General features: G+C 38.9%; 1 protein-coding gene across 1 annotated transcript; it reads right to left on the bottom strand.

Moving 5' to 3' along the window:
* Positions 1-3,325: 3,325 nt before the first annotated feature.
* LOC139724114 (EF-hand calcium-binding domain-containing protein 12-like) lies at positions 3,326-16,516 on the bottom strand. The gene is made up of 10 exons (XM_071635316.1): positions 16,055-16,516; positions 14,739-14,918; positions 11,189-11,395; positions 10,589-10,730; positions 9,481-9,746; positions 9,290-9,298; positions 8,325-8,526; positions 7,699-7,857; positions 6,868-7,018; positions 3,326-3,602 (listed from the first exon to the last, which is right to left on the bottom strand). Exons 1-10 carry the CDS (start codon positions 16,514-16,516, stop codon positions 3,326-3,328), a joined length of 2,055 nt encoding a protein of 684 aa, XP_071491417.1.
* Between the last annotated feature and the right edge of the window lie 1,033 nt (positions 16,517-17,549).

Below are 17,549 nucleotides of genomic sequence, written 5' to 3'. Positions count from 1 at the left end.
CAAAATGCCATCTTTTGAAAAAAGTACACATTCCCCTGACTCGTTACCGACAAATGTTATGGGTAATATTATTCCCCCTGCCTTTAGAAAGAGGCAAGTCAAGAGCTCTTTTATTATGCGAAAAAAGTGAAAATATGTTGAATTTTCTTTTACATATTCTTTATACTGTTGTACGCATATGACTCACAAGCTGTAGTAGTCTCCTCATCCAGCGGTTCCAACACAAAAATTTTTAAAATTCATAACTTTTGCATCGATTGTCCAATTTTCCTCAAACTTTCACTGATGTGTTCTACTAATATTGTTGCATTCTCTCAATCCTTATGTTTATGAAGGTGAACTTGTCCTTTAATGGAGTAGGCATATATAAATAACCACAAAAGCCTCAACAATAAACTTTCAGAACGACCAAAAACAGATGTTGGCATTTTCTTAGGATGTATCCCACCTTCAGAAATGTATTGGGAATTGTTTGAGTATAAAGCAATTCTATTTGCTATTCCCTCCAATATCGTGACATATTCTTTCAGGCCTGTTGGAAACAAGATATTTTGCATTATATTTTTGGTTTTCAAATGCTTTTATCACATCACGTCTTGTATTTTCAGTGATATATTTATGTTGGGAAAAAAAAGAATGTTAACATTTAAAAAAAAATAAAAATATGAAAAGTGATGAGACCAGTTGTTCTGTCTATGATCTCAGAGCAAAAATTAAAAGATCATACCCTTTTAGATTTTCTTTTTCCCAAACCCAAAGTTCCCAACATTGAGACTACGGTTGAGTGTACTTGCATGCTGGTATGTACAACTACTGATACATGCACATTGTAGCCCATCACCGAGATGTAATTATTGTCTTAGCCCTTGAACTGGAAATGCTCCCTTGTATGCCAATAAATATCTGAAAGAAGAAAGTGCTAGTGTGATATGTCATTGATATTTTGCGAGTACAGGTTAAACCTGGGTGTAATAATTCAAGTTTCTGATTGCAGTAAAGGATGATAACCATCATTGGAGGGGACAGCAGGTGTGTCCCTAGGAATTTGCATTAGAGACAGACAAAACACACTGAGCATTATTGTAAAACTTTGGTTTTATTACATGCACATTAGGAGTCACAAGAATCACCATACATAAGGCTTTGGACGGCAAGAACAAATGATGAAAGACATTAGTGAATTATACAACAGTATTTCTGAAACAATTTCACGCACACACAAAATAAGGCGTTATGCATAGATGAAGGTATTGTTAACCAAGTAGGTACTCGACACATGGGTGAAGTGCTTGGCCTAAGCACAATCATTCCTGTTGTATGCGATTTTAGAATTGAAGTACAATAAAAACAAGTGTACATAAACAATTTGTGTAGAACAGTTGGAAATTAGCAACTGTTTTCAGAGAGACTGGAATGTTAATGCACTTGATATTGATTGTTGTTTTTTTTTATCTCAAATGTTTGAATTGGCAGAGCAAAGGCAGTCCATACCAACATGATACATTTTCAGGCAGACAGGTAGAGATGTATTGAGCAAATAGTGTCGAGCTTACCACAAAATCTGATACGAGAATACATTTCATCCTTTTCGCAGAGGCATATATTCAACCTCACTGAAGATGACATCACACAGATAAATCACAGTCACAACTGCAGTACAGTCAAGACGTGCTGCCAATACATGTACATCTACCAGTATGTTTGGCTTTACACACAGGCCACAGCATGTTCTTTGGTCCGACATAGCTTGACTAAGAAAAGTTGCTTGTACGTTAGATAAAAACAGAATAGGTATGGCCATGGTCTGTTTGTGTGTGTGTGTGTGTGTGTGTGTGTGTGTGTGTGTGTGTGTGTGTGTGTGTGTGTGTGCGTGTGTGTGTGTGCGTGTGTGTGTGTGTGCATATGCAGTTCATGTTTCGGGAAAAAAAACAAATACATTGTATAGAGAAGCGCTAACCAAATCGCGCTATTCAGAGTATCACTTTCAAATAGTAATCTTCATATCACAACGGTGAGATAAAGAATGGAATAAGCTCTTTCATCGGTGACAAGAAAAAATTGTGCAGCCTTATAAACTCAGTAATTGCATATCAGTGCTTGGAAGCAGAAATAGAAGACATATGAGTAATGGCTTGAAGGGCATTAATGCCACTATGGTTCAAAATAGATATAGTAGTAGTCATGAAGGAAGACAGTGAGACCACTTAGCCTTGAGTTATCTTCAAGTCTAGGAGCAGGATGCATGTGTTAAACAAGACTGTTATATAATTCCTTTGTATACACATAATATATACATCGACAATGATTATCTATTCTTACTGCTAGGTATATACCATAAAATATATGTATTGTTACATATGTACATAAGGCAGAACAGAAAATATACTGTACATCCAAAATGCACAAAATGGTCAAAATATATATTTTTATCTTTATTTTTTTTAAAGAAGCTCTACATGAGACATTGTGAATCACACAGAATGTGCAACTTGCAGATGCTACACAAAACATCTGTAAAGTTGAATTATTGTGTTTCATGATTCCTTTTATTTCCACACATTTCTCTCCCAGTGCTAACTTCAACCTGCAAAAAAAAAAAAAAAAAAAAACTAGCACAGCTTATGGTGGTTCCTTAAATTAGTGTTAACTGGCTAAAGTCAAAATGAACTGGCAAAATTCAGACTGAACTGGCATTAGTTCTACATTGCTGCACAGTTTTGCAGATAAAGTAACTTTGGGGAATCCCTTCTACGCTCTTGGTTTCCACTGATTAGTTTTTCAGGCAAGATAAAATGGCTGTTGTTTGGCATAGACATGGCTCCTAAACCAATAAACCAATATCCTGGGCAGATTTTCAAATATTGTCGAGCAACCTCACTGCATAAAGTTTTAATTTCTTATTTTGAATCTATTTTTTTTTTCCTTCAATATATTTTCTCAGATATTTGCCCCTCTACATTTCAACGATGCAAACTAGTACAGTTTCATCAAATCTTTGCAGCAAGAAAGTAGTTCCTCTAACATGTGCCTGTAATCACAGAAAGATGGCTTGAGGCACTGGCTGTCACAAATCAGTTTTTGAGTACATCATTCCTGCATGATGCCTTCATGAAGAAATATGCTGCAAACTGACACATTTCAATAAATAATTCTGCAAATCTGCTCAGCTATAATTCAATCCACAAAATGACCCAAAACCTGAATCGATAGTCAACTTATGAGATAGGAGACTCTTGTAATGTGATGGCTTGAACAGCTAGAGTCAGCACTGTGCCATCAACGAGTAATAGGCCTCCATTGCAGTGTGGAGGTCGTCGTAATCCTTTCACTTCCAGTCAATGTTGTACACCTTGCGCTCCTCGATGCCACCACTCTTGAGGTAGTTGTTGTCGCTGACCAGCCAGTAGGAGATGTCGTTGTTGTAGCCCGGGTTGGACCGCTTGGCCCGCACTGCGGTGGGCTGGAACAGGGCGTGGCTCTGGATGCCCTCTGTGGATCTGGTCTCCGGCATGTAGAGCTGGATTTTGTCCAGCAGGAAGCCTGGCCAGAAGACGTCGTGCTCTGGCACATTCTCAAGGCTGATGTACCGCTTCTTCAGATGCCTGCAAAAGAAGGTAAAAAGACATGACAATTTGTTGACAGTTGATCCTTGAATTTTAGCACCAATGTGATACAGGTTATGACAAAAGAAAGGGCAATATGCCTCCTATTTTATTTCAAAAAGATGTGCTTTAATTTGTTGCTTTCTGGCAATTTTCTTTAAGACCTCATAAACATAGCTTTCCCAAGGAAATCTACCTTCATTGCAACTGATTGACAAATTGCCCTACATCGACGTAAATAAGCACTGAATTGATCAGTGTTTTAGTAGTAGCCATGATAAAAAATCATGGGCATACATACTCGAGCAGGATTCGAACCCACGACCTCCTGATCACCGGACAGGCGTCATCTCCACTAGACCACCGAGCTTTCGCCCGACAGCAAGTGTTGGTTCTAATCCTTGTAACATGCAGCGGGTACTGCTTTTGTTATTCAAATTTATGAAGTTCTTCCGTCGAGATGTTTTCATTGCAACTGATTGACAAATTGCCCTACATCGACGTAAATAAGCACTGAATTGATCAGTGTTTTAGTAGTAGCCATGATAAAAAATCAATCATGGGCATACATACTCGAGCAGGATTCGAACCCACGACCTCCTGATCACCGGACAGGCGTCATCTCCACTAGACCACCGAGCTTTCGCCCGACAGCAAGTGTTGGTTCTAATCCTTGTAACATGCAGCGGGTACTGCTTTTGTTATTCAAATTTATGAAGTTCTTCCGTCGAGATGTTTTCATTGCAACTGATTGACAAATTGCCCTACATCGACGTAAATAAGCACTGAATTGATCAGTGTTTTAGTAGTAGCCATGATAAAAAATCATGGGCATACATACTCGAGCAGGATTCGAACCCACGACCTCCTGATCACCGGACAGGCGTCATCTCCACTAGACCACCGAGCTTTCGCCCGACAGCAAGTGTTGGTTCTAATCCTTGTAACATGCAGCGGGTACTGCTTTTGTTATTCAAATTATGAAGTTCTTCCGTCGAGATGTTTTCATTGCAACTGATTGACAAATTGCCCTACATCGACGTAAATAAGCACTGAATTGATCAGTGTTTTAGTAGTAGCCATGATAAAAAATCATGGGCATACATACTCGAGCAGGATTCGAACCCACGACCTCCTGATCACCGGACAGGCGTCATCTCCACTAGACCACCGAGCTTTCGCCCGACAGCAAGTGTTGGTTCTAATCCTTGTAACATGCAGCGGGTACTGCTTTTGTTATTCAAATTTATGAAGTTCTTCCGTCGAGATGTTTTCATTGCAACTGATTGACAAATTGCCCTACATCGACGTAAATAAGCACTGAATTGATCAGTGTTTTAGTAGTAGCCATGATAAAAAATCATGGGCATACATACTCGAGCAGGATTCGAACCCACGACCTCCTGATCACCGGACAGGCGTCATCTCCACTAGACCACCGAGCTTTCGCCCGACAGCAAGTGTTGGTTCTAATCCTTGTAACATGCAGCGGGTACTGCTTTTGTTATTCAAATTTATGAAGTTCTTCCGTCGAGATGTTTTCATTGCAACTGATTGACAAATTGCCCTACATCGACGTAAATAAGCACTGAATTGATCAGTGTTTTAGTAGTAGCCATGATAAAAAATCATGGGCATACATACTCGAGCAGGATTCGAACCCACGACCTCCTGATCACCGGACAGGCGTCATCTCCACTAGACCACCGAGCTTTCGCCCGACAGCAAGTGTTGGTTCTAATCCTTGTAACATGCAGCGGGTACTGCTTTTGTTATTCAAATTTATGAAGTTCTTCCGTCGAGATGTTTTCATTGCAACTGATTGACAAATTGCCCTACATCGACGTAAATAAGCACTGAATTGATCAGTGTTTTAGTAGTAGCCATGATAAAAAATCATGGGCATACATACTCGAGCAGGATTCGAACCCACGACCTCCTGATCACCGGACAGGCGTCATCTCCGTAAATAAGCACTGAATTGATCAGTGTTTTAGTAGTAGCCATGATAAAAAATCATGGGCATACATACTCGAGCAGGATTCGAACCCACGACCTCCTGATCACCGGACAGGCGTCATCTCCACTAGACCACCGAGCTTTCGCCCGACAGCAAGTGTTGGGCAATTTGTCAATCAGTTGCAATGAAAACATCTCGACGGAAGAACTTCATAAATTTGAATAACAAAAGCAGTACCCGCTGCATGTTACAAGGATTAGAACCAACACTTGCTGTCGGGCGAAAGCTCGGTGGTCTAGTGGAGATGACGCCTGTCCGGTGATCAGGAGGTCGTGGGTTCGAATCCTGCTCGAGTATGTATGCCCATGATTTTTTATCATGGCTACTACTAAAACACTGATCAATTCAGTGCTTATTTACGTCGATGCAGGGCAATTTGTCAATCAGTTGCAATGAAAACATCTCGACGGAAGAACTTCATAAATTTGAATAACAAAAGCAGTACCCGCTGCATGTTACAAGGATTAGAACCAACACTTGCTGTCGGGCGAAAGCTCGGTGGTCTAGTGGAGATGACGCCTGTCCGGTGATCAGGAGGTCGTGGGTTCGAATCCTGCTCGAGTATGTATGCCCATGATTTTTTATCATGGCTACTACTAAAACACTGATCAATTCAGTGCTTATTTACGTCGATGTAGGGCAATTTGTCAATCAGTTGCAATGAAAACATCTCGACGGAAGAACTTCATAAATTTGAATAACAAAAGCAGTACCCGCTGCATGTTACAAGGATTAGAACCAACACTTGCTGTCGGGCGAAAGCTCGGTGGTCTAGTGGAGATGACGCCTGTCCGGTGATCAGGAGGTCGTGGGTTCGAATCCTGCTCGAGTATGTATGCCCATGATTTTTTATCATGGCTACTACTAAAACACTGATCAATTCAGTGCTTATTTACGTCGATGTAGGGCAATTTGTCAATCAGTTGCAATGAAAACATCTCGACGGAAGAACTTCATAAATTTGAAAAATCTACCTTCATTGGAATGTTTGTAGTGGTCCCCACTCTCAAGTTTTAGCCTTGTTCAGGAGACACTCCCAATTTAAATCAAATTTCAATATGAAGACAGTATTCCTTGCCATACGATCTCACAAGAAATAATTTGATATGCTCTTCACACTCTGATGTCTTGCTGTGACACCACCTACTGACCTTGATTATTTAAGAGGGTTGTTGCCTCTAAATCAACCAACATGACAGGTATAGTTTACTCCGCTCTCTCTGTCATCCCCTAATGAGGACTTACTTGGTAAGCTTGTCATACTCCTCAAATGACATCCAGCAGTCAATCTTCCTGGAGATAAAGGCCTTGCCACTGGACAGGTTCTGCATCTCTGGCTTGGGGAAGACATCTTGTTTCTTGGGGTACACATGCTTGGAGTCCACCAACACCTCACCTACACAGCACAGAGAGGGCAAAGGGGATGTTTATGAGGTCTATCATGAGTGTATGCAGTTGCATACATCCACAAGAATAAGAATAAGATATTAGAGAAAACAGATTTCGGCTCTATACGATTAGAAAAATTGTACTTGCTTGACTTAAGATGGCTAGAAATACTAGAGCACGATTGAGTTGAACACAGTTCTGATATTTAGTCTGGTATCAACTAGTTTCTACGCTAAAAATGAAGTGAGTTTGAAAGTAGTAGCAGATCTAACCAGTATTGTTATGTCATGAAATGTCAAAAGTGAGAATTTCTTCTTGTTCAAGTTGTCCTTATATACACTCGTAGGCATCCACTAATTTTCACTGGACATCATAAAAATCTCACATCTATTAACAAGAGAGAAAGCAAAGTGTCTCCATCATACCCCAAGACATGTGATGGGTACAACATAAAATAAGCACACCTCCCAACCTTTCTGACTGAAAATAAGGGTGATTTGGCTCAAAGGCAGGAAAGAAAGAGCTGTTCCCATAGAAGTGTGTAACAAAATTATAAAAAATAGGAAACTCCTACTGAAACAAGAGCCGGGAACGGTCAAAATTCAGATTCTTTCCTCTAATAAAATTCAGAATGGTCGGGATGTCTAAATCTGTATCAGCCATAGAACCAAGGAAGGGACTGCCCACCTGATTTGGTGACAACCACTTTCTCCATGTCATGATACTCCACAGGTGAGTCCGGAGGCTTTGGTGGCTCGGCAAACTTGTTGGACATGGTGTGGGTGCCCGGCTGTCGGAGTCGCCTCTTGAGCTGGGTCACTCTCTTGTCACCGGGATGCAGGAGAGCTAGAATCCAGAGATGGTGATGATGTCAAACACACACAAAAATTAAAGTTCTGGGTCATCTGCTCATGAGTCTTTGTTTTCATTTGCTGTCATTAATTCAGTCACTGGAATGAATTTCAACTTTGATCATTTACTAATCAGAATTGGCAAAAGGCACTTGATTTTGATATGATGATCACAAATTTGAGAGAAAAGACACACATCATTGATGTATTGTGTGACATTGTGGAGATTTCAAATCAATGAGTTAAATACTCATTGAATGTTATGCAATATTACAAGCTGTCGGTGTCTATGCATACCAAACACACTACATCAAAACTAGTGAGACATTACAATAAACATCAAAACAGATACTGTACCTAATGTATATTGTTAAACCATGACATGTATCAAAGCAAACTACTGCATGAATTAGGACAAGGCATTGCATGCTACATTTCCATGAGCAGTAAGTGAAGTGCTACCTCTTTCAAGAAGCTTGGGAGTGAGTGGTATCTCCCTCTCCTCACACAGCCTACAGATGGCGTGGTACTCGGCCAGTCGGGCTGCCCTGTAGTCATGGATCTCCACAGCCAGTTCGCCACCCAGGGTGGAAGGCTGGCTGTGCATGTCAATGGCCTTGTTCCCCGTCTTGATCGGACTCTGAATCGTGCGGGGGAGTCTGCCCTGCCTCTCCGGCTGCAGAATCGGGATCACACAAGAGTGGAATTCAGAGGCACATCGTAAAGTTTGCATGAATGAATGAATGAATGGTTTACTGATCAGGATGATTTTTGCTGAAAATTGCTTTTAGAATTACACAAGGACTGACAATCTGCAGTAAATATATCCGATGAGTGTTTTGCATGTACATATAAGTATATACATTTTTCTTTTTACTTTAATCACACCAAGATCTTGCCAAACAGTGCTATTGTTATCACTGGCTGTTATAACTCTTTTAAAATTGAGCATCTCCACATAACTGAATCATCTCTACATGATGTGTGGTTGACCAGCAAGAGAATTGGTAAATACAGAAGTAACTTTTTCTGTCTCTCTTGTAGCTATATTCATCAGTATCATAAAATTATGCATATTTTTGTCTCCTGACATCATTGCCATTTCATATACTTCAAAGACTTCTCTGACCTCCTGAACACAAAATTGGACATATCACTGATTTTTATCATGGAAAATAAAGCTCTCATTAAGCACACCGCAAAGGAAACACACTATGTAAACTCATGCTTTGTGCCTTGTTCTGCAATGGTTTTGATATTCTGTATATGCCGGATGTTTTTGTGAGGTTTTAATTTTGCGAATTTCACTAGTTGGGTGCTATTCGCAAATTCAACAACACGCTTACCTGTAAGTATTAACTCAAATCATGACATGAATGTGATGTGATGTATACGTTTCTCCTTTCATTACTGTACTCCCAAAACACAACTTTAACCTCTCGCGAAATTGTCAGGAGGTCCCTATTTGTGAAAAATTTGACTCGCTAAATATATGGTGTATACAGTACAAAAATATCAGAGTCCTTTGACATTACCACACAGCAAGAGCACTGCCTAGTCTATGACTCTCCAGTCTATTTCTAGAGCAAAATAAAACACAATCCCGAAGATAACTCACATTTGCCGCCTGATAACGCTCCCTCTTCCTCTTGATGATCATGTCATCTGGGGTCAATGCCCTCCTCTCTGTAATGTCCATCTTTGGGATCTCCAGCAGGGATGCTAGGGAGTCGGGCGTGGTCCCCTCCCTTGGCTCCTGGGATACCTCTGAGGAGAGGGCAGGGGTGGAGGCTGACTCCTTGACTGTAGTGAGGCTGGGCGGGACTGCTGTAGCCTCAACCGCTGGCGACGAACGTGCCTTCATTTCACTCTTCCTACGCTCCTCTGTATTATTAAAGAAAGGGTAGAAGGATCAAACACTGTATATGTTAACATTTCCAATAGAAAATAATTCTACTCATTAAAGGTCCTGTTTACCTTTGGGAGAAGTGATTTAAAAAATGTTCAAAATATCACTATTGATGCATACGTGTAGGTCAGTTGTATTTAATACAAAACATCCTACCATATAAAATTTTTGCAATAAAGCCTAAAATACAAGGAGATATCACTATTTTTCTCATTAAACCATAAGTGTAGACAGTTTAGTCTGGAAACATTTTCATTATAACTATTGTTCACATTTTGTATTGTTAACAATAATTAACATCAATTATACAGGTTCAAATTTTTACATTGTTTCTATCCCTAACTCACATTTTAGAACTATTTTGAAGCACTAATGCTGGGCTTTTGTTTTATCTGCTAACGGTAAATTATGCCTTTCCGAGAAAAATTTATTTGACTTGTTAAACAATCATGAGAGTCAATTGCTGTAAGTTCTGATTCATCCAGGTAACATTCAATCAAGAAACAAATATTAAATCACTGCATCCGGACTAACTATTTGATTCTAACAACGGTTTCATGTTGGATCTTGGATGCTTCATCAGCTCATCTGAGCTGGTAAAGTGTCCAAAACTGAACCTGAAATTGTTCTCAGAATTGAATATTAAGTCCAAATGCAGTGATTTAATTTTTGTTTCTTAGAGATCATGAGAGTATATCGTCGGGTGCCCGTGCATTGGCCGCTAACGCAATACAATTTGTATTGCGTTAGCGGCCAATGCACGGGCACCCGACGATATGAGAGTCGTTGGGGCCTTCACCCGTTTTGCCCCACCCACCTATGATCTTCCTCTTCCGTTCCTCCAGCTGGTAGCGCTCCATGCCCTGCACAAACTCCCGGTAGTCGACCTCCAGGTTGTCATCCTCATCCAGCGTATCCATCATCTCGTTGAGCAGCTCATCTGAGATTGGAATCTTGGCCTGACATGGCAACAGATTATAAAGGGAAGAAGAGTCTCACTTCAGTTTTTTTTTTCTCAATATTTTGGTAGTTTTAGTACTTTACACAGATCCAGATTGAGCAGGAGTAATTCGCCATTACTCTAATATATTTAAAGGGTTCATCATGTTCCAGTTTCTAAACTGACTCACACATACAACATTCTACAATTAACATTGATTTACGGCTTTGTCTTAAAAAAAGTATCCTTTTGAGGGATATGCATTTCTGCTTTAGTATCAAGATCTCATGCCTTTACATCCCTGCTCTGATCTTGTAATCCATCACATTTGCTTACTTCTTTTTTTCCAACACAAACATTTGAATATTCTACCCAAGATTACAAAGAGAGGGAAAAGAGAGCGAGTTGAATAGAAGTAGTACAGTAGAGAGAGACCTACAATTTTCACCAGTGTTCTAATAGCAGCAACGCTCTCACCTCTTTGATGACTTTTCTGAACTCCTCCCGGGTGATGGCCCAGCTCTTGTCCTTGTCGGCCCTCTTGAAGAGGTCCAGGAGTCGGACTTTGTTGGTGGAAAGGTAGTCGGCCAGGATTGTCATCCCTTCCGGCTGGGGTTTCAGCTCATCTTCATCCGTCTTCGCTTCCTTCTTCATCTTCACTTGCTTCTTCTCTTTCACCTTCAGCTAGGGATGCACCAATCATTGGATAATTAGATCTTTTAATACATGACATGGAGAAGACAACATTCTGGGGAATACATTCACTTACAAGGTTTTGTATTGCTCAGAGAGTGCCGCAAACATTGATACTTTATCATCACATTTAGACTTGTGAAATGTTTATGACAAGTATGGATGGACAAGTAGACGTTGGCCAACATGAACGTAACTATTTCTTCATTTTACTTGCTACTAAGTATTTCTTCATTTTGCCCATAAAGCCCTACACACACACATTTTCCCTTGATCTGGGGTTTATCAATACTCTTTGTTGTGGATGATGTGTTATGATGTAATGCTGCTGAAATGATAGGCTCATGTGGAATGCATATCATGAAAATATCCTATATCAGTTTCAAGTCATGAACAAAACAAAACGAAGAATATAACTGTTGTACTTGTAATGATAAGGTATTGTACCATGATGGATCTTTCGAGCCACTCACTCCAAACATTGCTTTCTGCAGTTTTGATTCTAACATTCAAGTGGTAATAACTGCTATAACCTTTTGGTGATTATACACACTGCTATCGAAGTTTAACTCATTTAGTATTTTATATTCAATGAATTCAGAAACACATTTTTTCATGTGAAGGTTTACTTCCCTATAATGACTTTGTCACATGAATGAAGTTTTAATTAAAAATGTGGTATAAAGACATTTCCTGGCTGTGTATTTGTTGACAAGATCACAGAACAAACAACACAACTACATAACTCCTGGGATAAATTACCGAAACAACCAAACCTTAGAAAAAAAACCAAACCAAAACAAAACACTAATGATGTGGCTATGTTACTTCTCATCCAGGCTGTCTCAGTATCAATGAAATATGAGGAAGTAAAGTTTGAGGTACATTGTACTCTGCAGTATCACAGGACAATCTAGTTGTACAAGGCAAAATGGAATAAAGTATGTTCTACAATATATGTTTCCTCTTAGTATAAACAGATGGAAAAGATAATGTTAAGCATGCAACCTGACACAAAAATAAAAAGGATTTTGAAAAATGAAAGGAAATAGCTGATGTCCCTCAAATGGCATGATTGCGAGGATGATTCACGTGGAATATATACCATTCAATGTCATGGTTCTGAAAGTATTCATGATGACCTTAATCAAGAGGCAGGAAGCATTACTAAGATTAAGTTTGTGCTAATTCTGTTCCTTCCCAACAAGCAAGCATAATATTCGGGGGTAGAGGGTGAAATCGCCATTGAAAGTGAAAAGATGGTTGAAAATACTAAAGCCAATGATTCTGATCTATTTCTTTCCATCACCTAGGCTGTAATAAATATAGTTTTGAGGTACAAATACCCGGTGCAAACATTTTGCTAGTAATGCTCTGGATAACAATGTAATTCATATAGGACTAGCAGCTTGAAAAACAGTGTTATCTATTCATATACACCTGTATTTCTTTTCAGTCTAAGTGGAGGAAATTCATCTATTTCTTTCATATGTCGCCCTGGAACTTTCAGTACAATCTTTAAACAGCCTATTAAACAAAGGAGGTTGAAATTCATCAATGTAAAAAAATTAAAGCTTTCATCTCAAAATACAAGACAAGCTATGAGTTCAAATTTCATATCACAAGTACTTGTGAAAGATGAGAACTTTGCTTGGAATCACATGGTTTACTGAATAAATTTGTTGGTATTATTGTTGTCATGCCACTTCCAAAATTACATCAATCATCAAGACATCAAAATGGAAACATTCACCACTGCAGAAACTGGTCTGCCTGACTGTTTCACATCAAAGAAATTGTCTTCACTTCCATTTCATTTTACCACTTGAGCAGTACAATAAATTTCTTTTTGCATGAAAATGTAAATAATAATACAGCATTATTCCTTTCCCTCTGAGAAATGGAAGAGTTCAACCACAATTTTTTTTCAAATATTTTAAATCAGGAGATTAGAAAGAGAAATATTTTCAAGGGCATATGTTAGAAGAAAGATACAAACATCTAAACAGATATGGTATATCACTGAGATGTTACTGTCATGCTACATTATTTTTCGGTATCCAAGTCACGGACGCATAGACTATGATTTCAACATGACAACACGTTACTTGCAGCAATGCAATCATTTTGATGCAAAATTCTCTAGATTTTAAAGCCAAAGTCAAGACAGAAATAGATATGCAAGTATATTCAGAACACACAAGTCTAGACAGGAGCACTAGTCCTTGTTACAACAGTAGAATCACAAAATACAGGAGAGCTCTGTAAACAGTACAACACATTTTATTGAGAGATATCAAAACAACTAATTCCTGTAACAGGAAGCTAGATGATCATCTATAGCAAAAGGAAACTACCAGCTATGTAAAGTAATTGTACAACCACTACTTTTTGAAATGTCCTTGGTCTCTACCAAATAGCTATATATTTGGAGAGCAGAAAGAGACAGTATACACACAACAATTGGTAATTGATAGATTGGAGCAATTCATCATGCATGGAAGAGAGGGGAGTGAACATGGTGTTGTGTTTAATTTTGGAAAACATCACTGAGAGGAAAGAATAAACAAAAAGTGTAGAAACTATTGTATGACAGCTATGTATGATCCATGCAAGCATGCAAAATAGCAATGGGTGGCATATACCTCGGGTACAGGGAGAGTCTTAATCGCTGTTTCAAGCTAGAGCAAAAGCAAACAATGATAATGGTTTTAAAAAGACACATGTAAATCAGTAATGGAGTGCAAGCAAAAGCACTTTGCATATAGATAATCATCACTTGCTTGGTGATATATGATTTCATGCTACAATGAGCATCACTTCATGTGATTTACTTTTTCAGCAATATCAAGAGAATAGGGGCAAATGATGTGTAAGGTTTAGCTTTTCCTGTAATCATTTCCCGTCATTTTGAACAATTTTAGCTTGTTATAAAAAAAGGAGAAAATAGTATCAACAAAGTACACTTGTAACTACATTACACATTGATTCAATCATTGAACTTTGTATTTTGAATATTGATTAATCAAGCAGAAATCCTAACCAGACATAAATCAAGACATATAATTGGACTCCTGCCTATTCAATGTGGACAGAACCAATAGTTGCCTTTTATATTTTAACACAAAGCAATAAACAGTGATGATATTCTTTAGCATGTAGACTAAATGAATTAATCTGAATTGAATATAGTTTTATGAAGATTAATAAGTAGTATCATCATTATTATCACCATCATGGTCATCATTATTGCAAACATTATAATATTATGGCATTAAAAATAACAATGATTTAATAAGTTAGAGAGTTTCACCTTCAAAACCCAAGCGCATACCTTGAGAGCTTCGGCTGTACGTCGAGCTTCTTCCAGCTGTGCCAGGACCCTTTGCTCCAGAGATGTAAGGTTAGGCTTGGCCTTCAACCAGGACTCTTTGAGGCCCATGGACTCCAGACCAGCTCTTAGAGCCATCCTGTCGTGCAGCCAGCTCTTGTATTCACTCATCCTCTCTTGCACCTAGAGAAAAATGCGGCACAGTGTTTGACTTTGTGTTTTGATAGTAATAAGTGACATCAACAATGCATCACCAGAGAAGGATGTGACTGAAATCTAGATAAAACATCTGTATGCGAGATGGTAATACAAAGGCTCTTGAAACAGCACATGAAAATGAAAATGACTGACAGGTTAATTTACCAGTCTTTATTTTTCTTGCTAGAATAAGTTATGGTACAGCATCTGGATATTGTTTTCTTTTCACTGGTAAATAAACTTATATACGTTTATAGATTACCATCTTTTCTGCATGAACACACATACATGATAATCACATTAAAAAATGTACTTGTAAACCTCTTTCCATTCTGCAGGAGACTTTGAACTTCTTTAATAGCTACAATGTATTTCACAAGTACTAGTATTCAGTTCAGTTAAGTTCAGCATATTTTGCCTTTCACAGAAAAACATGATGAAGAGAACAAACAGAAATGAATACAAAAGCACACACAAACAAGTGCATGCCATCTAAGAATAAGTGGTATGGACATCTATGGAGCACTGAGAAGCTTGTGTAAAGGGCCCACTAACAAAGAGCTATGATGACGAATTGATCATTACGCCTACGAGAAAAAAACAAAACAAACTATTGTATGCCATTTAATTGCATGTAAACATGCATACACAAATACACACACACACACACACACACACACACACACTCATGGAGAGAGGCTTGTATTATTCAGAATGTACATTTCATATCAAATCCAGGAACAGATCAAAGATAGAAAGAGAGGAATAGAAACAGGAGTATAGAAAGACTCTGGGCATCCAGTTAATTTATTCTTTTTCAACATGGATTTGAATCTCTTATAAGAGAACTCTACACAAACATTCTTCTTCTCAATGAAATATTGGAGGCAAATATTTTGAAAAGCATTTAATAATTGCTGATGTTTGACGGATAGAATAATTATGCAATTAGCACCCTTTGTCTGTTGCGACAATAATGTACGAACAAACTGAAGGAGAACAGGACTGACCGGTCATCAAATATTCAGGGAGAATGACTACCATTTCTGCTTGTTGGGGAAGACAGGCTTTGCGTTAAGTACACTGTGTACAGTGTATTTCATACTGAGTATCACACTTACCTCCATGTCGTGCATGATCTCCTTGTCCCTCCTAGTCAAGACAGTCCCCTGGGCACCAATGGGTTCTAGCCTGGGCCTCCCATCCCCCTGGGGCCTAAGCTCTGCTGTGGCCCTCTGAGTGCCTACATGCCTCTCCACACCAGTCCCATCTCCCATCTTGGGGGCAACATGGATGCGCTTCCTAATTCTAGGATGACCGAATACCCTCGCTGCCAGGGAGAACTTCTTGGTAGCTGACAGATCTCGGTGCTTGTATAGCTTCAGTTGCTCTTCCATGGGAAGGAATTCAGTGCTCTGGGGGTTAAAGAGTCTCCGCAGACCAAAGTCTGCCCAGCTGTCTGCACTTTCTGGTCGCTCTTTCTGTTTTTCCTTAGTCTTGTTTTTCTTCTTTTTCTTCCCATTTTTGGCATCTGAATCCACCGGCAAGGTTTCATCTGTTCCGTATTCAAGTTCCCGTGCCATTTCAATACTTGAATCCTTGATATCTCAGGGAGTAGAATTAAATAACATAATTTTGTCCTTCTATCATGAATTCTTCATCACTGGTGAAGAAGTCCCTGTTGAATGACAACATAACACAACAACAACAAAATGAATAAGTAGCATTAATAGACAACTAAAAGGCTAAGCTTAGAAAACTAGTAGTGAATCCTAGAAGTAGTTGATGTTGTATAGTTGGACCTACTACTCATCAACCACTTTTTGATTAAATACCTTATATCCCTCAGTTTCACCTTAATTTCATTCCATTCGAGGCAGAAAATACAGCAGATTCATATCCCAGGCTCAGATTGTTGACTCGTACTGTACGCACAGAATTCTCAGCGACAAACACAAGTGACATTTTTTACTGAACACCGGCGAAAGCTCACCATTTTAATTGACCGCCCGTTTTTCTTTTGAAAAGCATGTAAATCAAGTGAATGGGCAAATACATGTTAACAATAATTATGTGTATTCTTCAATTCTTTTTCCTTCTGTTTCCTCAGTTTATATACCTGTATCCCCCTAATTTCTCTTGATCTGTATACATATTCAAATGTGCCAGAGTGGCGCATCCCGTCCCACACATACTTTTGATTTTATACACGAGAAAGCCATTGCGCGAGGGTGGTCAATCTAAAAATAGGTGGTCGATGAGTAGTAGACTTACTAATACTTTGTAATTAAAATTCAAAATAGATCTAAAATTAGTTGCAATCCTGAGTTACATTTGCCATTATTTCAAACTGAATGAATTAGAAATTTCAAGTTGACAGCTAAGTAAATATAGAATCCAGAAACCAGATAATGTAATATTGTGGAAACTGAACAAATGATACCTGTACACTTCACAAAATCACTGAACCTGGTTGAATTGTAATAGAACTCCTGTATCTTGTTGAATTATTTAACTAACAATATAAATAACATTAGGAACATTGTCATTAGGAACAATAGCAACTGGCAGCCTTCTTCTTAGCCTGAACACATGTGCTCGGACACCACGGGTAAT

The sequence above is a fragment of the Diadema antillarum genome, unplaced genomic scaffold, assembly GCF_040938485.1.
Source record: "Diadema antillarum isolate AM-2024a unplaced genomic scaffold, OU_Dant_1.0 scf00000207, whole genome shotgun sequence".
NCBI classification, from domain to species: domain Eukaryota; kingdom Metazoa; phylum Echinodermata; class Echinoidea; order Diadematoida; family Diadematidae; genus Diadema; species Diadema antillarum.
This window is presented reverse-complemented; position numbering and strand designations above follow the sequence as displayed.